The sequence below is a fragment of the Bombus terrestris genome, chromosome 5 (genome assembly GCF_910591885.1).
Source record: "Bombus terrestris chromosome 5, iyBomTerr1.2, whole genome shotgun sequence".
In the NCBI taxonomy this organism is placed as follows: domain Eukaryota; kingdom Metazoa; phylum Arthropoda; class Insecta; order Hymenoptera; family Apidae; genus Bombus; species Bombus terrestris.
In genome coordinates this window covers 6,983,884-7,006,985 of record NC_063273.1, presented here as the reverse complement: position 1 = coordinate 7,006,985, position 23,102 = coordinate 6,983,884, and the positions used below count along the sequence as shown (strand labels likewise).

The 23,102-nt window shown below is 40.1% G+C and overlaps 1 protein-coding gene across 3 annotated transcripts in view; it reads left to right on the top strand.

Moving 5' to 3' along the window:
• Positions 1–23,102, top strand: part of LOC100648318 — a 167,483-nt gene that overhangs the window by 121,243 nt on the left and 23,138 nt on the right. For all 3 annotated transcript variants that reach the window (XM_012308597.3, XM_012308596.3, XM_003395488.4), the window contains one exon: positions 22,552–22,598. In XM_012308597.3, coding sequence (XP_012163987.2) covers positions 22,552–22,598 — 47 coding nt within the window. The remainder of the gene's footprint in view (positions 1–22,551; positions 22,599–23,102) is intronic.

Here is a 23,102-nt window from a genome sequence, read left to right as displayed (position 1 = left end):
CTTTCTTTGCAGTTGCGGCTGAACGAACATTCGTCGAATAGATCAATCGACCACACCAGTTCCGTTACGACGGCGATTTCGGTAAAAAAACCCGATATCGGGATGTATTGTGCAAGAGAATATTTATACCTCCAAATGACAAATTTTATCGTGAAAACGTAGTACCTGTCATTCGTCAAAATAATCGATCGCTACTTTCAGTTTGCCGCTGCCATCCATGCTAATACGATGTAATATCGTACAATACCACTCGTACCTTAAAATAATACCTCGTTGATCCCGGAACACAACTCAGTTGCATGAGGAAAGCCTCATCATATATGATCGGCTTATGACTTGGTTGCCTGGAAACTCTAATGACATTCTCCAACCGCTACGAGGACTGCTTAATTATTTCGAAAGAACGGATTATTTCCAAGAATGTCTAGAATCGGAAGAAACGCTCGTTTTTCTCGTAACTCGCCTCGTACACATCCAGGACGTATAGTCTCATCTGCCATCTGATTTTAGTTGATGTTAATATTCTTATCGTGCCGGTCTCTCCTACTCTCGTAGTTATCCGAGGCGCGCGAGGCAATTTAAAAAGTCGCTGGTGAATCGCGACGCGCGTTTCTTTAATACCGCTTAAATTGCACGTTCCACTCGACAGCCACTCGGAGCTTCGCGACGACGCACTACTATTTTATGCATGTTCCCCTGGTCGCGTTAGTGGCTTTCCTGGTTTTTCATTTACCCCGGGAAAATTCGTCTCGGAATTCAGCCGTTCCGTGGTATTTCTTGGACGACGATGAGTCGAGCAGCCTTGTGGAACGGTCGCAGACCAAGCGAAATTACTTTAGCAAACTAACTCGCTGTTTTATCAGGGGCAAATATGACCTGGTCTCCGAGAAAATGTGGAATTGAAAGTGGCTGCTTAACGAGGATTTAAAAGGGACGTTATATTCGCTTCAATTTCCAATTCGCAAAAAGTTTCTGGCTGTTTCGCTCTTTCCTAGCTTACGCTATCGCTCGTAAGTAAACTGCTCATGTTTATGCAGATTTTAATTTTTCTAATGAGAAAGCCGAAAATACCATCTATAAATAGAAATTTGTTACAGAATTGTTGTATGAAAATTGTTTGTTAGCATATATTACTGTATAGCCTCGAGCTATTCGTCGCCGGAATTGTCACTATTCACTCTGTTACAAGGACAATGTCAAAACACTTTTACTCGCACACATCAACATCTTATAAATACTCATCTCCTCCGAGGACCAATTCCCACAACTCCAGACACCAGGGGTTTACAAAATACCCTGCTCATGTGGCAAGTTCTATGTCGGTGAAACTGGGAGGGGCATGAGTACACGACTCAAGGAACATGAGAAGTACACTGAACTGAGGCATGCACAGTCAACGATGGTAGAGCACCAACTAACTACGAAATATAAGAATACTCTTTGATAAGACATCCGTCTTAACAAAAAACAAAGGGTATTTTCCCAAGAAAATATACGAAAGAGTAGAATCATAAAATGCTCCAACATCGACAGAAATACAGGTCTTCGTCTTTGCTCATTATAGTGCATCCTCCACCCAATTTTTAATCGACGAGCTAACCAATTAAAAATGCTGTTAGCTTATCATGGAATACGGAAGTTCACGTCTTCTTGATCACTTACTCGGAACTCTCAATCAGAAGTCCTTGTCACTCTAATCACCATTCTGAAGCAACCAGATCTGTATAAAAGAGTGCTTTTCCAGACGCACACCAGTATCAATGCGACACACCCTGACGAAAGCAACTACAGTGCTGGCGAATCGTCGAAATTCTGTTGCTTCTGGACACGGCTCTGTCTCGGAAGCCTCAAAGCCTTCGTGTTGGACGAAACAGAGTTAAATGTATCAGTGTCACGATGTAACAGTGAATAGTATGTTGTTATAGTTAATGAATAGACTGCGGATGTTATGTGTCGTAAGTATGATTAGATGTACAATGGAATAGAAACAGTACAAACACACGCTCAGAGATTGTTTAAGTATGCTATTTATGCCATTCCAGCTAGCTGATGATTATAAAAAATAAAATCATTGCAGTCTGATTTGAAGTCCGTAATTTTGTAATTAAAGTAAGTAATATTGAATAAAAATATGCAAGTGCCCAGATGCTTTCGAGTGGTGGAGTAAATATGTTAACTTCTTCCTCCGAGTTTCGAGAGCGAGCAATTTCATAATGTAAAGCACGACTTCAACCGGTTCGGTGAAAATGAGCCGAGAAAAATTCACGAGTGTCACGAAGTTCCTTCGATGCGATTTCGATACGAATTTACCGGTCTCTCAGAGGGTCTAGCGATCGAAGAAGAAGAGAGAGAAAAGCCGAGTTCTCGGAACGTTCTCCTTTATCCTTGTTATTTTACAGCAATGTAATTTTTAACTTACGCCGCTATACGTTCCATGCCGTTACTTCCATGAGATAATTTCGAAAGGTTTGCTTTTTCAGAGAATATATTTCTTTCCTCTCATAAAATTCAACACTGGATTATTCCTTTTCCTCCCTTTGATCGCTAAACGCGCCCTGTGTCTTAATTCCCCATTTCCATTTCTATGCGGGGAAAATATGCATTTTTCATACCGGGTGTACATTTCAAAGAAATGGTTATCCAATTCCTTTCTGCGATCGTTGTTAACAATTTATCGTACTTCGATAGCGATGATAGACTGTTCCTCATTTCTCGTACGTGTATTAAAATTTAGGAAGACAAATCTTAAATTTACATTCTTTAAACTCCAGCGCATAATGGATACAATACTGTTCGAAACAATCAGAAAATTGTTCCCCGGATCAGTTCAATCTTCACCCATTACTTGCGTCTGTATCACTCATTTCTTCTTAATCACCGTCTTAAACTCACGCAATATCACGCAAATAACAATATCAATCTACCAATATCTATCAAGCCTATAGGATTCCTTTCGTTCTGTTTGCTTCACTCATACAATTCATAAAAAGTCTTTATAACAACAATCTCCTAATTCCAACAGTTTATTTATCCGCGTTAAAAACTCCCAATTCCTCGTATCTCTTCTGTAACGGTATCCTGTTCCATTCAAAGCCAGCATCTCAAAAAGTTCTGTGTGATTACACAAGCAACCGGAAGCAAAGGAAGTAGGACAATTCCTCGTGTAGCTCGATGAACGGGGCTTATTTCGTCCGTGTTACTCGGCCGGATACTTCAATTCCTCGCTTGTCTTCCGGCAAGAGGAGTAAAGAGTGGCGCAAAGAGATCAAAAGAAAAGAGGCGAAAGAGCAGGTTTCCATTCGCGCGTGAGAGAGACGAGTTGGAACAGCTTCACAGTCAGGTATTTTTCCGTTGTCCCAGAAAACGGACCAAGCCCGGTGGCGTGTGTACGTAGATACATCGTTTATGGGCGACATAAAACTTCACTCTTGCATTCCCTGTGAACACGGCTCTGGGCCGAGGCGCATACGCGAGGCGGCATTATAATGTATGACGCAACGGCGCGCCGCGGGAGGCATTAAAGCCGGGAAAAGAATCACACGTACGAGCCAGAGGAGGTGGAGCAGGAGAAGGAGGATGAGGAGGTTGGTGCAAGTGGGGGAACGCAACCGAGAACAAGCCCCGAGAGTCGAAGCCCGGCCAGCTATTAAGGGCGTGGACGTCGTTGCCCAACAGAGGTGCTATCTTTTCAAAAACTCGACTCTACCTCCTCGAACATTTTTCTGTGAACAGTGCGGCACCGAAAAATCGAGGAGCATATCTCATATCGCGGCGAACAAAACTTGGAGTTGGACAGAATAGGGTGAAATCTGAAATGCATATGAATCTTGAAGATCTCTTGAACGTTGCGGTGAATTTAACCTTTTCGAGTTTAACGGGACAGTACGTCCCGAGTTAAGTTTTGGAAGAGTCTCGAGTGGGTAGAATTTTTCTGATACTGCCGAGACCGATTAAAACATACGATATCGTGATAAATGGATCGCATATCTGGATAAACAGAGTCGTTTCCACTTTTGAAAATTCGAATCTTCTTTTGTGAACGATATAGCTCCAACATTCTAAAACAACAACTCGTTTACGGTCTGTCCCTTTGCTTAATATTGCAGCAAGTGAAACTTGGAATTGGGGTGGCAGAGTGGGATGGAATTTGAAATGCGCGTGAAATGAGGTTGGGTTTGGGATGACTATGCTACCGAAGGGATGAAGTTCTTTGAATCTCGAGGCGAATTTAACCCTTTCGTACGATATGTCTCGAAGTATAAGCTTAGGGAATACTACTGACTTCTTAAAACTTTCCCGATATTGATAGTGAGACGTATACTGTCCTCCTCGGATAAAATATTCCGAAATGATTCGAAATACGAAGCCAGGAATAAAAAGATACAGTGTCGGTACAGAGTCGCTTCGTTGAATTTTTAAGGATGCCTATCGCAGTGAACAAACGCCTGGCGCATATGCATTATTTATAAATCAGGCGAGGAGACAGTTATAATATACATTATTGCATTACTGTGGTTGCCGCTAAAAGAAGAATCTGTTATGAGAAGGTTAAATTTTCAATGATTCGAAATACGAAGTCAGGGATGAAAGAAACAGGCAGCGTCGGTACAGAATCGCTTCTTTGAATTTTCAAGGATTCTTATCGCAGTGGACAAACGCCGGGTGCAGACGCATCTTTTATGAAGTAGACGAAAAGTTTCGTACCGCTCGAGGGAAACGGTAACGTTACAACGCACCTGGCTGTGTTAACGCGTGAAATTTATGAAAAACTATAATTCACACGCGTAACCATGGCGCGCGACGTAATTAATGCCGCAAGTAGAGGGGCTTGGCCGCGAATTCTCTTGTGTTTCTATAAGTAATTCCGCGCGGCAATTTCGTCCATAGGGACAATTTTCATTACTATTTCACCGAGACGGCGACATTCTGGCGCATTAAAGATTCATCGATCAGTAACTTCGGTGGTTTTTCCACGGAATGAGGAGAGATACGTTACTGTGAATCATGTGCACGGGCTGCAGCCGAATAAAAAACTCACGAGAAGTACTACACTGTAATCCTGATCCCAAGCGTAATATAAATAAATCCAAAGCTACGGTGTAAACCAAATATACTGAGAAAATAAACCTGCTTGAACAAAGGAACCTTTCTCAAACGAGTCTACAAACAATTATACTGTATTTTAGCATCTTCACTGCAACGAAACTGGATAAGTTTTCTTTGGATAGCTTGTTATTAACAATAGTAATTTTTATCGTAGAAGAGATACATTAGGTTCGAAGACCACAAGATGAGAACACGATAAGCAGCTGTAAAATTCAATAAACAATCTCGCGTGGGAATTTTTAGGAATTTTAAGAATCAATCATAGGCACTTCGAACATTGCAAAATAATTATATGGCCAGAAAATCTTGTATAATCTCATGAATCATTATTGTTACCAAGCGTGTGTTTGTGTTTGTGTTTGCAAATTATATGTTTCGTAAATAGATCTGAATTTACTATGCGATACATAATCAGCCACGGGAATAATGTGCTAGTCCTAACAACTTAGAAAAGGATGTGATAATACAATACTGTTTCACGGTAAATTATTACATACGCGTGACAGTAGGAGAGAATCTCGATGAATCGGTGACGAAGGAAGCAGAACGCTCGTGGCAGTAATTGACTTCTGAGAAAATCGTTGGAGAATTTGCGGCCGTGACGTTGCTGCGTTGTGTAACGTTCGGCCAGCGTAATACGAAATTATGCAATTCGAGTAACCGCATTTCCATTATGCAGTATTTACTCGCGGCTATGTATTTCGTCGGTGCAATGTGCACATGTAACGGATGATATAGGCACGAGAAACGGGGAGCGAGCTAAAGGGGAACTCGTAGGCTCACGGAGAGAACAAGGGACGATGGTGTAGAGAACTAGCGAGGCAATGGCCCTTCCCTATGTGTCTGTGAAACAGGTACATAGCTACGAGAGAATTCGCTGGTTCGTCGAAAATGAAATTACTCGGTCCTCGTCCCATTTGACATCACGACCGGTTCCGATCTCTGACATCGATTCTCGTAACCAGATAAAATCATCATTTTCTTTCGAGCGCTTTTCGCACTGTGAAAATTACCATTGTTACCCGTGCATTAATAACACGGCTCTGTTGCACCGTGAATTCCAAAATCGCATAATCATAATCACGCATTTCAACTGCTGGCTCGGGTTTGGCGTGATCCAAAGCGACTGAAAACAACTCAATGTGATTTAACGCAACTCGATGCGATTCAATGTGATCGAATAGAAAGAAAGAGACATTTGACGTCGCAAGACTCTCATGCGAAAATGATGTTTCTTTTCACGCGATAATTTACGAAGTCCCTTCGGTTAACGTAAAATTCAAACGAGAAAATTTTCCAACGATGTAAAGAGATTTATCAGAGCAAGAGGAAGAATACAGTATGAAAACGTTTTCCTGGAAAAATGTCCCTGGGTGCTTTACTCTTTCTTCTCGACGATAAAACAGTGGCATGTTGTAATTGCCGGAAGCGTGTTCGTTCCGTTCGCGAACGCGACGCGAAAGATTGTACCTTTCCAACGATTCTTTTTCAGAAAGGAAATTACTCATCCACAACGCGAAAGAATGCCCATAAGAGGCTACTCGTTGCTTTTTAATTAAGCTTGCTCGATCGTTTCCCATTGTTATCTCGACTTAAGACGTTCTCAATAGAATAGTGGCGGCCACCATTTATCTCAATTGTTTTAGCCGATCCTCGATCGCTCTCCGATCAAGAGGGGCTCGTTTCCGTGATTTCTCACCAATTTCTTCGACGAAACGGTTATCTTTGATCGAGTCCAAACATGGATTTCTTCAATTGGGATTTCGGTGCTTTCGACAGACGCAGTTTGACTACATTCTTGTTTCCCGGCGCCATTTGCTCGACCATGTGGAAACGTTTTATGAAGCTCTAACGATCGAGCTCCGACTTGTTGAATGGTCTCTGAATACGTTGAAAATTGTCAAAATCGGCAATAATGGACACACGAAACGACCGTGTATCGAATGACAAAACTTTTGTACCTTGATCGTCGCACAAAACGCGCTTCAATGTATAGTAACCGATATCGTGTTAAAATAAAACAAGAGAAAAAGAGGTAGAGATGAAAAACAGAATATTTGCGATTGAAAAAGCTCGAAATACTAGTAGCTATCGATGCTATTCGTCAAATTTCTTCTACTATCCAAATATCAGTTTCCACTCGTTTAAATAATTGTATCCTATATAAATTCTTCTTCTGACATACTCGATAGCAGTACATCAAACCAATGACCACGCAAATGGCGGTGTAATTCGGTTGAAATGGTTCCAACGAAAAGCGAACCAGAGAGACTAGATTTCAAGCCACGCTTCAAAACAAACTTTACATCGGCCGAACTCGAATTCGCTTCAATTTGACGCGGTTAAACGAACTACAAAATATTTAAAGCCGTACCACACTTGAAACCGAGAGGAAGCGAAAAGCAATGTTTGTTAGATGGACGGAGACGGAGAAAATATATGGACGTGGCATGCCAGCAATTAGAGTTTATACGAAATTGAACGAGTCCGATTCCATGCGGACGATAAAACGTTAGTCCTGTTAATTATCGACCAGTTAAAAAACAACGTTCCCATGGCAAGCGGCCGAAGCTCCTCGTGCCGGAAACGACCGCCTCGTTTTCACCCTTTTCCCTCCCTCCCCCAGTTGCCGTACCATTTCATCCTCCTTTTAATTCCGTTTCTGTCGAGTTTAATTTTTCCCGTCGACGATCAAGAGAGCGCACGCGCACGTCTGATAAATGAAAAATATCGCTACGGAAGAAAATGACTTGGTCGCGTGTAAAAGGGGTGAAATCAAGTCATAAATAACGCCGCGTTAAAAATATTTCATACGTGTCGCCATTTATACCTGGTCACCGTATATATATGTCACGGTAAATCACCGACCGGATGTCGCATAAATTGCAAAAATATTTTGTAATTGACGGTGAAAATAAATCGCGGGAAACGTTCTCGATATTGGCCGGTTAGTCGTCGACGCGTACGAACCGGTAAATCGAGCATTTTTTCCCTCGCTGGTGGCAGGCCGCGTTCCAAGGGTCGATTAACCCTCTTGAATAGTCGCGCGCCGTGCCACGAGTCGATATTCCCGTAAAATGTGTTATTCGCGTTGAATAACCGTGTACACCAAGAACGCGCGATGCCATATACAACCCCGTTTATGGGTATTACACGAAGACAAAAGAACATGGTAAGTCATATCTCTTGTTTTTTAGAGGGGAGGAATTTTAAAATCCAATATGTTCTCGCGTTACGAAAACTGTCGTGTTGGCAAACTTCTTCAAGTTTTCTATCCTCAAGTTAGCCTATATCTTTTCGATAAAATTTATATTAAGGGGTTGACAGATAATTATTAGAATAATATTAATTACCCTAATTCATTCAGGTGGTTTGAACAAATATTTGCTTCTAATATATCAGTCGTTCGCATCTCCATAAATTAAAATGTATAGAAAACTAATATTTATAAGGATCATTGACCCCTCATGTCGATATTTTGGATTAATCATCGCGTTTCGAAACCAGCAGCTTTCCTAATATTTCTGCACGGATGTGTCCCATCTTTTCGTGTTTATATCTTTTAATAGTTTTTCCTCGAAAATTAATCGCAAAATGCACTCTTGATATTTTCGTTTTTGGAAAAACAACATTCTTCCTTTGACGGGAATATTATTGCAGCTTCGAATATTCCGTTGTTTAATTTAATTCGAAAGTAAACGGGCCAGAGCGAGAAGCCCGGGCGTCGATATTAAATTAAACTCGACTCTAATAACGATATTTGAATAACTACGCAGCACCGAGGATCACAGGGATCTTTATTTAAGCTTAACTTCAAGCGAGGTATTTTCGAAACGATCAATTTTCCAGGAATTCTCTACGTATCGTTCCAATATTTAGTTTTTCTGCTATCCTTTGATTAGCTTCTATTCCGAATATCTTCGAGCACTATTCCGTTCCATTAATTCGTCGTTCAACGATCCTCGATGGAGCCGATGTGGTGGTGGGATTTAATACGTATCCGCGGCTCCGAGGTCACGAGGATTTTACCAAGCTCGTCTCTACGAAGAGAATTCGAAGTTCATCTCTGAGACGAGCAAAGCCTCGGTGATCCTATTCGACCGAGACAATGGATGCTTGGCTGGCGAAGAGATCGACGACGAGTCCAGAATTCCGACACGCGTCTTCGACTCTGCAGTTTCCTTTATTTCTGTCGGGCAGCGTGTTCATGCTCTCTAACAACTGCTTCTACTCTTATGTTATCCTTCAAGCAAATCGCTTTAACAATACACTTCCGGTTATCCGATGCCACTTTGACATTTTCGTTGAAACGAAAATAATTATCTAGCAGAAAACTCATTAGCACGTCGCATGAACATTCGACATATACTACAGATGTATCACTACGTGTATTTTTGCATTATCGATCGATAAATGAAAATTGATATATATCCTCCAATTAATCGGCCAGAGATTCGATCCCATAAACACCGGTCAACCGGTACTCTGCAATATTTCAAAAAGATTCACTCATACAGTAAACGAAATTGCATCTTAACGTAGCCATAAGAATCGCTTTTCCATCGCGTTACTCTGATAAAACTCGATAGAAATTGGTCGACATTCTCCTTGAAAAAAGCGATCTTCGCTCGATAATGCACCGATAACCGAATCGTTTTACCACGACGAAGTTTCTCCTACACCAAACGAGAGCATTGCTTAACATACTCATAAGAATTTCTCCTTCCATCGCGTTACTCTGATAAATTTACTCGATAGAAATTGCTCGACACCCTCCTTGAAAAAAATAGTCTTCGCTCGATAATACGCCGATAACGCTGAGAAAAAAATTACCTTACGAGGAGCACTTTCATCATGCAAATCCTCGAGTCGCGTATGAAAGTTCCGAGGGCCGGAGAAACACGGCAGCCGTATCGATTCCGCCACCCATTACGCTTCTTAGGATGCAAAACGAATTACGAAGCCTATCACGCGAAGGCAGAGAGGCCCAATCTCCGGTCCCTTGATCGCTCACAAACTATAGTCTTTGCCAATGACAAAGATTATCCGTTCCTTGGTCGTATCTTTCGCGTATCGAACAGATGCACGCTTCTTCGAGAGAACATCGAGACAAAGATGTATCGACGCGATCGTGTTCGTGGGTATTGGACGATACAGGATCGAACGAGTATCCGAATTCGATGGTACAACGATGCAACCTTGTCGTCGATGTCATCATGGAACCGAATCTCTTCCTACGTTCAATTAATTCTCGTCACCGACGATCGACGACCGTGTTACCGGCGGATCTACAAGGCGAATTACCATTGACGGATCAGACAAATAGCCGAAACCGTCTTCGGTGAAATTTATTCCACTTTGATAGAATATTGTCTAGCTATCGGGGTTGAGGTTGTAGCGTTTCTATAGTTGTACGATACTGGGAATTATAAAGTATTCGAAAAAACATTTTCAGTCGTCTAAAATATCCTCTGTAATGGCCCTAAGATGTGTGAAGCTTCTCGGAAATTAAATTGATCAACTTCTTGTCAATCCGTTAATTTCGTAAACGTACAATTAACATTCGACTTTTAAGAAACAAATAACTTGCTTCTACAAGTTCAATCGTCTCGAGAAGAAGAATGAATAACAATGAATTTTGATGTCGAAACGCAATGCAAGGTGGACGGTACGATAACTATTTTTGGTCAATCGTAAATAAAAATTTGTAGAATCGACGTATTGTCTAGAAATAACTCGGACGCGAAGCATCGATAGGTGAAAAGGGTAGAAGGTGAAAGTTCTGGTTGGAAAGTTTCGAGATAAATCTGGAGGAAGTCGCTTAAAAAGTTTCTCTTAAACGGATTTCCGTTAACTTGATTTGAGCTCGCGGTTCAGGCTCCATCGGTATCCGGCACGTGGAACCGAGAATCAATATTAATCTTCCGGCGTTCTTCAAAAGTACATTGCTCAGGAACCAGAATTTAATCGAAGGCAAAGTTAGTCGGTCTTTTATTTAACCACTCGAGAGACAAACTTCATTTACACTCTAAGGGAAAACGAAAAAATCTTCCGTGCACTAAAGTCACTTTACTATTCTGCTTGATATCCGATCTCAATTAAAATTAATTCGACAAAAATTCCTATCTTCGTCCCAAGCTAATCCGTCGAGTTCCCTCTACGTGTGTACATGTATCTAACATCCCAGGAAACTGCTTTTGCGGTAGAAAACTCAAACCCAGAAAGAGAAACACGTAAATCAACATTACCACAAAACCCTTCCATAAAAGTTCCACGCCCTCGTGCTGTGTGAACTGGTTGTTTCTACGGTAGAATTGCAACCCTGTGGTCAACCAGCTATGAGAAATTAACAAAGGGAGAAGAAAAACGAGACGTGAAAGCACCGCTTGATTGCGTTTCTTAACTGGCCGGGCCGACGTGGATTTTATTTACAACTATCACTTCTAGTAGCTCAGCAAGCAATATCGCGCGACATGCTTTGTGGCGTAATCTAAAGTTCTTTGGACAAGGGTTTCGAACTTCGAAGGTTGCGTGGACACACTGTTAATTTAAATTCTCATTAGCGTAGGGAGTATTTTAGGAACAAGAAAATTCAATCTTCGGGGGAAGAAAAGTTTTCAATCGCGGTGGCCCTCTGACATTTACCGCCAGAGCAATCTTCATTCGAGATAATTTTCTCAAACGTTTGACCTAGTGTCTGTTACTACGTTGAAAATTTCACCTGGCCTCTGCTACGCCAATATCCAAGGGTCTGCATCTAGTTGAATGAAACATCTGAAGAACATATATAGAATAACGTATATAGCGCAGATACTCTCGTAAGAATCTATATAGGTGTTTGAATATTTTGATGTCATGAATACGAAATTCCTATATGCTAATAATAATTCTTGACGCCCTGAAAGTGAAACAAGAACGACGTCAGATTCAGTGCTGAGGAACAACAACTACTATCCCTATATCTGCAGAAATTTCGTTAACTGATTAATAATTAAACGAATTATCATATTACCCTTTAGTTTAACTATTCCAAAGAGTTAGTCGTTCGTTATATTCCAAAGAACCAGTGTTCTCGATTGATAAAACTTTTTTCTATCTTCAACCGTAGTCAAACTACTTTTAAAATCGACTCACGAAACTTTTCGTAACTCCATTAGCCAATGGGAATTTTAGGCGAGAAATGAAATTTTTACGACGAAATTTTCATTTCCTGTTCGAATCTCTAGTGGAAGGAGGTCGAGGGTAGAAAATCCTCGATCACGCTGTAATTGAGGGCGTTGTAATTATCGCGAGACCTAGAATCGATATTCCGATAAGTGTACGATCTGTATGCCTGATCTTTAGCTGAAATTCACCAGCTTTTACCTGTCTAATTAATAATCTGTAAAATTTTACGTATTCGCATTCCGCAGTTAGAGGATAAACAGGGCTTCAAATATATTGATTGATTTATGACTTACCGACAAAATCATTAATGCGCAATCGTATGCCAAGACCTGGCCAGATATAACGAGTGCTTCAAAATAATCCAACGAGTCAGAACAAATTCGTAAACCCTTTATAGCATTTCCTCCTTTATACTGATCCATAATGTACACGCACAAGTCAGATGTAAATACAGACAAACTGTAAATACATGCTAAATAAGCCGGAAAAATAAATAGAGCGTAATCTGATAGAAATTTGACTGGAAGTTGATGCATACGAAGACAACAGAGGAAGAATATGATAAGTAATTTTAAGATTTAACACGCTATCGATCGGTTTCATTTCGTGATATTAAAACTGTTCTTTTTAATTGATCGCAGAATTGTGTATGTATTTTGGAACCTACGGAACATATGTCAATTATTTATGATATATTTTTATTTGTTTAAAAGCTTTTTATAGATGTATCACCTATTTTTAGGAGGCTTATATCTTTCAATCTGTTCTCCTTTCAACTATCTTAACCAACAAACTGATATCAAAGTTAAAAGTCAACAAGCATAGACTTGACAAGTTTTCCTACACGTGGTTAAAGTGTTTTATTTGAAAAATATATTTCGCATGCACTGATCCAATAAAACGGAAGAAACCGAGAAACTTTCTTTGCGAGGACATCAACGATTTGAGAACACGTAAACGGTACAAATGATGCAGACTGGTGAACGGATCAGCATAGCTTTGCTCGGTTTATAGGTGAATCCAGATCGTAGATGTTTTGAAAGCCAGTTCTTGCGCGATATTACTCGTAAAACCGTTTTTGGAAACGATATACAAGCTACACGGTTTCCGGAAACCCGTGAATCCTCGGATTCCTTTCACTGATCCCTCCGGAAGCAATAGGAATTTATTCCACCCGCGAGAAACACCGCCACCAAACTTCTGTAACTTTAGTCTTTGCGATTTAGTATTATCCACCGAACGTTTGCATCTTTCTAAGTACGTACACAGTGACTCGCGAGAAACTTATTTCGATGTTTACCATAGTAATCTTTCATGTATATATCAAGTATGTTATGCGAAACATTTGGACATTTCATCAACATCGTAATGTGACACAGCTGTGGTGATGTATTCGGAAAATTTCCTTCGCTGTAAATCTATATTTAGAAAAAAATTCATATGCAAAATAATCATTCGACTGCCATTTTCAACATCAAATAAATGTTAAATGATTCTACCTGTAAGAATTTGCACGAATGTCGAGATTGTCGCGATCAGGCGTAAAGAGCCGATCACGTTTCTCTCGGAAATTCCGACACTAAGAGGGTTTTCTCGCACAAAAGAGAAGGAGTGTACAATATAAAAGGGCATAGGATACAGAGCACAGTATAAAGAGGGAAACTGTTTGCGGGCTTTTGCGTAAAAGTGGAGCAAGGTGTCATAAGTCGAACGAACAGGCATACGGCAGTCACTTTAAATATATTGGAATACTTTAAATATATGTTGTGAGGAAATCATTCCATCCCTTGGTAAATGGCAATGAACAATTATTATGAACTCTATAAAATATGTACCTGCGCTGAATATCATGTAACACCTATATAAGTAATTTTCAGATTTGTCCCAAACTTTACAAATATAACCGCCATAGCCAGTTCTCGTCGTACTGAAATTTCAAACTGTTTTATAACTTCAATCGTTGTATAGCGCGTACGGTAGATTCATAAAAAGTTTTCAAAAGCGTTCGAATACGATTGTGAGCCATTAAAGATTGAAACAAGAAAACGAAAAAGAGTTCAAAGATCGGAAAAATAACGAAGAAGAGGTCTACGAACGAGTTTTTACGAGGAAAACAGAACAGGATTATGGAAGAAAACGCGGAGAAGATTGGTATCGATGAATACAGCAGCTTTCGACCGGATCAAGGTTAATTTGCAATGCATAGAGGACGGACCGGCGCGGCAACAAAAGCTTCGAAGGAAGGCACACCGTTTTATGGAAGTATGCAGGCCAGCTTCCGGACGATCATCTCGAGCAGAAACGATCCTTCGCTGCAATTCTGTCGTTAATCCGTCGATTAGTCATCGATCGTAGAAACAATTGGAACCAGCTACACTCAGAGTCCCAACGAATTATCCTTCCGAACAGTTGACTTTCGATCGTACTGCAAGTAAGACGCTTTGAGTCCCGGTTCGAATGAAATTTAATTAGTCCAATTGTAAGCGGATTTAATGCTTCCCTGGAATCACTTCGGATTTGCATTGCCTGCCAGCGTCTCTAATTACATATAATCGTTTATTGACGTTTCTCGAGCCATTTGTACTACTAAATATGGCATTGAAATTGCTCATTAACCGACAATTTTGTTTTACGACGATAAATGCGAATTGCGGATAATAGACTGCAGATTTTTATTCATTTATGTCAAAAAGAAGCTGGAAAAATGTGCAGAATGCGTATAATATAGGATATCTAAAGTATAATACTCGTTATGGTTTTAACAGGTAAATTTCTATTTAAATTTTATTCCCTTAGTTGCGCCTGTAAAAATATAAATTTGCATAATTATTCATATGATCTAATTACAAGATACTTGCATACATTAAAACAGCAGTAAGTTACGCAGAAGTGAGTAGAGTTTAACAAAAATACGAGTAACTGTAACAGATGGATCAGAGAGTGATCAACTTTCTCCTTTCTCTATCAAACCATCCCTATTACATCAAAAATTTTCTACGTCCTCCAGGAACCACTGAAATTATTTAAATAAACAGTTACCGTAACTTGGTAAATGTTTCTTTGAGAAGAAACAAAGTTATAAGGCAAAGATCAAAGATAAAGTCGAGGAGTTTGACAAGATATGAAAAAGAGACAGATCTCGGTAAACGTGTTTGCACGTCACAGAAAAAACATCGAGTTCGTCGTCGACGAAACAACTGGAAATGACGAGCTAAACCAATACGCGTCAAAATACCTTGGATGTTTTAATATTTTCATTGCAAACACTCGGAATTTCCCGCAACGAGACTAATGCTATTTTATTCTACGCTTTCGCTCTTAATGATTACGACTTTACTCGTTGTCCAGTGTATATTTAATCTCGTACACGTTAGTCCTGATGATTCGAACGATTTCAAGAATTACTCAACATTGTTTGAATAACTTAAATTTAAAAACCTATAATATAGGATGTTATATTTTTAACATAATATTTCCATTATAACTCGCCCTGCTTTTATCTTTATTTACAAATGCAATTAAATAGCTATATCATAGAATCACACAATGATTCCAACAACTTTTCTTTCCTTAAGAGACTAAAAAGAAACCGATGTTTCTCGAAATTCCGTTGTCGGAATTTCACGATTTGTCATGTACATCCGCACGAAGGATCAAATGTCAAGATGATTTGTCTGACACGGTCTGATTAGACCGATCGATAACCGGACACGCAATCCTACACCCTTGACATCACTTCAAGGACCCTCGTATTAATCCCTCTGTGAAGGATTATAGATTCAATCGATATTGACACACGTCTCGAATCGATATGGGTTACAAGCAGCTTGGTCCATTTCGTGGTCGCGCTTCGATCTCCACCGTGAGAGGATAACAGGTTTCCTCGTCGAGTCGCTTAAATTTTAACTGAGGGTCTCGCAATTGCAACTGGAAAATTTGTCCGAGCGACGTTAATTCGTGATACGATGATGTCGGGAAAGAATACACGACAATCAGAAATCAGGAATTCAACAGCATTAATAGCATATTGTTAGCAGATGCAGAGTAAATGCATTCTGCATGTTGATACATAGGAGCTACGCTAATGAAACGTGGGATCGCTGTTTCAGACAGGATATCGATGTTCTCTTAGGAATTTCGTATTTCAAATATCGAAATACCAACCAATCTTGGCATGTTTATGATGTCAGAATTTTACATCGTAAGTAGGTTTTTATACATTACGCATAAAATAGAACTGAACGAAACTATATGTTTAAGAATAAAATAGAAATAAAATAATAGTAATATTAATCCTGAGAATAATTCCCTATTCCCTAAATTCTCCGTCTAAATTCTCGTGCGAGCCTTTTAAGGCTTCCCACTTTCTCAATTATACTGCAGTCAACACGTGGCAAATCTCTGCGTACATAGTTCTATGTATGTCGATCCGCAGTTCATTCTAGGAATCTCTCTTCAGTCGCTATTGATACTTTAAACGTAGTATGCGCATTCTCGATCCTCTATCGCCCGCCATTCACTCGAATTCTCATGTATGCCAATAATCTGTTGATTATGGCAAACAATGAAATCAAAACAGTGAAATTTAACTACACTGCTAAGGTCTATGCATTTGTACGAAAATCACTGTCAACCAATCAAGTCAATCAATTCGGTAATTCGTTGGTGCTTTCCCATTGCAAAATTATAAATATGATAATTTTGATCCTTCTAACCGAGAAACTGCTGAAAATAATTTCCTATTGTTCGAATAAATTATGACTGGTGTAAAATCGATACAGATAAATCGAATCTACGTATAGAGAACACAGTATTAATTTCCACGCCTGATACGAAATATACAAAAATCGAAAGTAAGATGTTGCGGTACTTGGAAGAAGAAACGAATCTCTATATAGATCACATTTCTTTATTGCATTCATAGAAAGATTAATTTGCGTAAACATCCTCAATGTTGCCAAGATTTCTTACGAATAATCCAATTGCAAATACCTGTACCAACATTCGATTCGACTTTGTCTGTACAGACAGTACATCAGTCTAGAATCTAAAGACACGTTAATCGAAGATCGAAAGGGCAAACAACCAGTTCCGAAGTGAATCGCAAAAGCCGCTGATTCGAAAGTCGCGCGTAAACATCGCATCGCGTTTCCAAGTTCGTTTAATCCGAGCTTCTCTCGGGGCTAGCGCGTGTATTCATCGATCACCAGCCACGTGGATTTCCTTTCAACGGATGCAGCTAGGCTGCTAGACTGGCAGCAGATTGCGCGTTCCGTGGCCAACTGGTAGCTTGAAAACGGTAAAAAGTAACGGAACGAGGGAAATAGAAAGAGGGTGGCTGCAAGAGAGTAAAAGAGAAAGAGAGAGAGAGAGAGAAAGAGAAAGAAGGCTGTACCAGGGATTAGAGAATGAAGTATCGGAAAACCGGGACCACGATGCGCACCGGCCAATATTCGACCCGATAAGTCTTTTACATTTCCTGTCGTGGCTTCGTTACACACTATGGCTTAGGATGAAAATGATTATTTACGCCATCGAGAACGGTGAGCGAGAACGTTCGCTTCATTGACACCGTAAATTTTTTTTACCCCATTTCTTTCAAATGTCACGGAACGTGGAAAGAAAGAAAGAAAGATAGAAGAATAGTGTTGTAACGTGACGTTGACTTTCGACTTGATGAAAAGATATAGGAAACATATGCCATAGAATCGAAAGAATATCTGTTTGCCGAGCTACGAATAGAACAATTGCGATATTTCCATTAGCATAAGATAAACACGTCAAAAGCAGAGGCTACCGTTCAGATTTTTATTTGTTTTGTTTGCGTTTCAATTAACCTGCTGAATCCACAACGAGATCTTCCGGGTTCAGCGTAATAAATCACCGATTCTTTGCCAGTGGTAGGAATTCAGGACGGACTTACAATTAGCAAGCCACTCAAGTGCAATCGGGCGGATCGCGTCGATATTAATACCTGATCGAGCCGCTGGCACGAGCAATTGACATCCTCCCTCGCTCTGGTTATTCTGCCGGCTTTTTTCATCGCTCGGAAAGGGCTCATTCACAAGAGTCGATCCGTCTAAAAGAAATCAAATTCCTGGTTCGCTTTCAAAGACGAAAATACCGATAACCTGTGCGCGCTACACGGAAAAGGGGAACCATAGATATATCTAATTTCCTGTCAACTTGAAATTCAAACGCGACGTAACTGCGAGACCGATTTTTCCTTCCTCTTCTTTTGTCTCATTGTGCCGTCCATAATCAAGCGCCGTTTCGTTATTACGGGCAGGAAAATGGTAGAAACATTCTTCGACCAGATCCATTTTATTACCTTTAAAAATTATATCGCCAGCACGTTTCGGCAATTCGTCCAACGACGGTTTCGTTCTCGTTGGTAGTATCGTTATAAACGCGTCGAACGAACCTTTATGAAAGCTTTTTTGTGCGAGACGGGGGTGGACACCGTACGCGGCGCGGCGGCGACACCGCGAAAAACACGGCAATAAAGAGGGAAGCCTCCTTTTTATCCTCGGTCGGAACTCATAAACGGGCCCGGGAAATAACCGACGATAGAAATATCGACGTTCCCCGTGGGGTCTGCGATACGATATTACGTCGTCGGCCGACGCGTAATGTCAGCCCGCGTTTGAAAAATCGCCGCCCCCTCGGAATCAGCTGCGACTGCAAATCCACCGAATCGCTGCGTTCAACCGATCGTAATAATCAACGCGGGCTTTCTACTCGTCTAACTTCTGATTTTGCGATTTCTGCGGTTCCCATTTCCATTTCCATTTCCATTTCCCACAACGCTGTATGCTAACAAATGGTCTTATGAAACACGTGTCGATGTATTATGCAACTTTATGCGCATTTCTGTTTAAAAGTCTGAGGTTGGTTATTATTTGTTCGATCAATTATTTAACTGATTAATTTGTTAAATCCTGTCCTTCTCCTTAGTTCTTCTTCGCGTTTATAGAATTCTTTGTGTATATTCTTCCTTTTTTTTTTTTTTTTACTTTTTCGGAATATCTTTTATTCGTACAGATTGTGGTAAACTATAGGAAAATCGAATCTATTGAATAATTAGTGTTGGGACAATTTCAGAGTTATTTTAATGATAATGGACCTCGAGTCAACAAGTAGAGGATGTTTAGGTAGAACAAGTATCATAGGACGTTAAATTATTCGCCTTTTTCAGCACTGCAGATCGTATTTTGGCTTCGAGTAAACATGCATTATTTGCGTACGGTTTTACGCGTTAAAAAGAGAGGATTTATTGCGGTCGATGCGCATTTGCTTGTATACATGTCGATTAACAAGATTAACAGTTTAATCGCAAAATTATACGCCGACGAAACTAATTCATTGTTTCGTTAACTGTATTATCGGCGTTGTATCTCTACCAAAGTGATACCATACAAAAATCATCCGCAAAGCTGCATGTATTATAAGTTGTACATCAGTTAAGTTTTATGTTACACTATCATATATGAATGTAAACCACACGTAATAAAAGCAGTCTTAGCTTTCGAAATCAAAGATCTGCAATTCGAATCTCTACGGAAATTTACCAATTTTACTATACGTATAAACTTTTTAATGTTCGAATTTTCCTCCCGAGTTCCTTCCATTTCGTTTCCCACGATTTCTCACAAACAAAACGATATTTATATTCTCTCGGAATATTCCACTAAAATCCATAAAATAGCGAAAAGTTACAAATTTTACTAGGATAGGGTGTTGTTTCCTGTCCCAAAAAAAAAAAAAAAAAAAAAATCAAGAGAAATATATTGCATCGTCACGTAGTAAAAATTGTTTAAACTAGAGTTTTTCATTTACCGCAAAAGGGCTACCCGCCCCCATATGTTATTGGCAATAGAAAAGTGATTAATTCCGTCCTCGGTTACAGTTACCGATGCATAGAAATTTTTCGGTGCGCAAACATCGATTCGCGGTAAATTATTACACGATGCAACACGGAACCATCCGTTATCTCGTTTCACTTGCTCGTTAGCGTGTGATTAAAACATTTAATCGATGTTGTTCCCCATTGGGAGATCGTGATTAAAACCAGGGCAGGACAATTACAGCCCTTGCCGGATTCTCTCCGGCGCCTTTGTCACCTTGCTTGCCTCCATTATGCTCTAACTACAAGCTCCGTCGCTCAATCAATGACTGTGCTTGTCACAGGGCTCTTGGGGGTAAAATCTTCCCACTTGCACACAACACTCGCAATCATGGAACAAACAGGTTAGGGACTTCCATGTACTCTGTGATTCCTTTTAGAGGATACACCTACGATTGATTTGTTTGTAAAATGATCGAACAACACCGTTCAATTTCAATTGTGAATGACGAATATTTCGACAAAACTGTTCAAACGCATTCAACTAAAAGAAATTAAAGATGCTAAGGTATTCTTTCGTTTACCTAAAAAAATAGAGGACGAAAATGGACAGGGATCGATTTGTTATGAGCCATTCATCAAATGCTAGACATATCCATCGATGGCCTCCGTTAAAAAACTGAGTGAATACTTATTACAAAAAAAAAAAGAAAAAAGGAGAACGTGTCGCTTTATCAAAGTGTTTTCAAAAGAAACTGAAAATTCACCTATTTGGCTGCACTAACGACTCAAGGAGTGCTAAAAGAAGACAGCGTACTAGAGTTGGCGAAGGAACATTTGAATTTTATCTTCCAACGTTGTCTCGTACGTTGTTTGAATTGATTTTGAGTCGTAACCTATTATCTCGTGGCTATAACGTAACCGAAATGGGTTGTGGTTCTCGAATAATTAAATTAACCAAAATGGGGTTCTAGAATGCCCAAATACGAGACAAGGAGCGTACCGAATGATAAATTTATGCTGTACCTCGTGTCGATATTATTCTGAAAGATTCATCTAGAATCAATTTTAAATAGATGGCGAACCTGGCTTATAGAAATTAAGACCGTACGGAAATCCATTGATCGTGCACCGGTGGGTCGCGTGAGAAATTCAATTCAACATTCCCGTAGTCGCGTGACGAGCTTAAAAATTCCACAATTGCATATTTCGATGAATATTCCAAAAGATATATGATACGTCAGGAATCCACAGTCACCGTGTATTTTTCAAATGTAATCCAAAAGAGAAACGTGGATGACATTCGCAGAAAATTCGTTCGATAAACCGTAAATTTCCTCCTAATGTCTATTCCTCTTTCGGAAGCTTCTTTACATTAACCAGTTACCTAGCGTTTCACTCCTGAAGACCAAGTTATCCGTAGATCAATCTCATCGAAACTCTCTGTTATTCAGTCGAGGTTCACGATTTAAACGAGTCCGTGGAGATGACGATCGAATGAGAATGTAGGCGCACAGTCGTCGGTTTACGAATTTCTCGCGGCTGGATCTTCTCGGACGTGGTTCGGTAAACTTGGTCTCGAGGCGTAATTACGTTAAACAAACACATAGTTAACCGTGTACTTAGCAATCGGGCTATTTAAATGGCTGCAAGTGACTGCCGGTGTTTGGCCAAAGTCCGTCCGTTCTCGAAATTCAATCCTTGGCCATGCAAAGTTCACAATGTCTCCGTAACGACTGAACAGAAACAGAGAACAAGGGATGTAATGAAAGCGGTATGGTGTCGAAAATTTTGAAAAGGAAACCGGATTGTTGAAACTAAGTGCAAACAGATAATTAAAGTTTCGAATTTAGTTGAAAGCGACCAGGCTGAAAATCCTCCGGGAGAAAAATCATATGGATTCGTCACGAGAAACGAAAACGAACCCCTCTAATATTCCCAGACTCAATTATGTCGGCAGATGAATCTAGAGAATGGGTTGCTTCCATATTCGGGAAAAAGAGTTACTTTCACGAGCTTGAAAAAAAAGAATTTCTTTTTTGCTGCTTTTGAAAGCAAATTTTTCCTCCAAAACTCGAGCCTTCGCTATTTTTCTCTATACGATTCTCCCTTGTCGCATTCACGAACTCTTTTCGTTCACACTGTGTGTCACGTTTCTCCAACCACTACTACCACCACCTCTGCCCGGCCTTCCTTCGTTTTATTCCAATTCTTTCACAGTTTTTTCCGCACCTCTTTGTATTTTTCTCTTTCCACTTCTGCCTCTTGCTTTTGGCTTTAATGTTTAACATCCACGTTAGAATCCTGGTTGCAATTGTCCAAGAATCTTATTATCTACATTTTGAAACACGTTCGAAACTTAAATTCTTCAATATTTCATGGTTAACATCGAATCACGACACTAACCAATCGTGTTTTGCTTTTTGTTACAGATACCGGGAACAATCCACAGAAGAAGACATCGTTGCAAACCGCAGAAGTAAGAGCGAAAAAAATCTCATTGTCGTTGTTTCCCCATCTGGATGAACGCGCATGACTTCTTGTTTGTGTCTCGACCAGATAGATTCTAACCGATGAAACTGCGAGAGCCAACGTATCCCAGAACGTGCACGGAATGTATCGTAAATCGTTTCTTATCGTTCCAACCTGCATCCTTTTTTGGGTATAATCCCATAAAGTACACCAAGTTAAATTTGAGCGCTTTCGTGATAAGAAATATAGTCGTTTCGTCAAGCCATCTAATTACGATAGAAAAAGATATATTCCGGTTTTATGCCGTGCTCGTTAAGTTGTCTAGCTTTCGATGGAGAAGGTTGTAAATTTTAACCTCGATGGTAGACGGGAACGAGCTTTTTCTATTTTACTTTATGCTCTCCGTTCACGTAAGCAGCGCCAGAAGAAACTCGTAAAGTACACCAGAAATCGATAACTATTTCACCGTAAGGTGACAAGGTTCGTAAAGCACGGGGCGCGTCTAAAATGT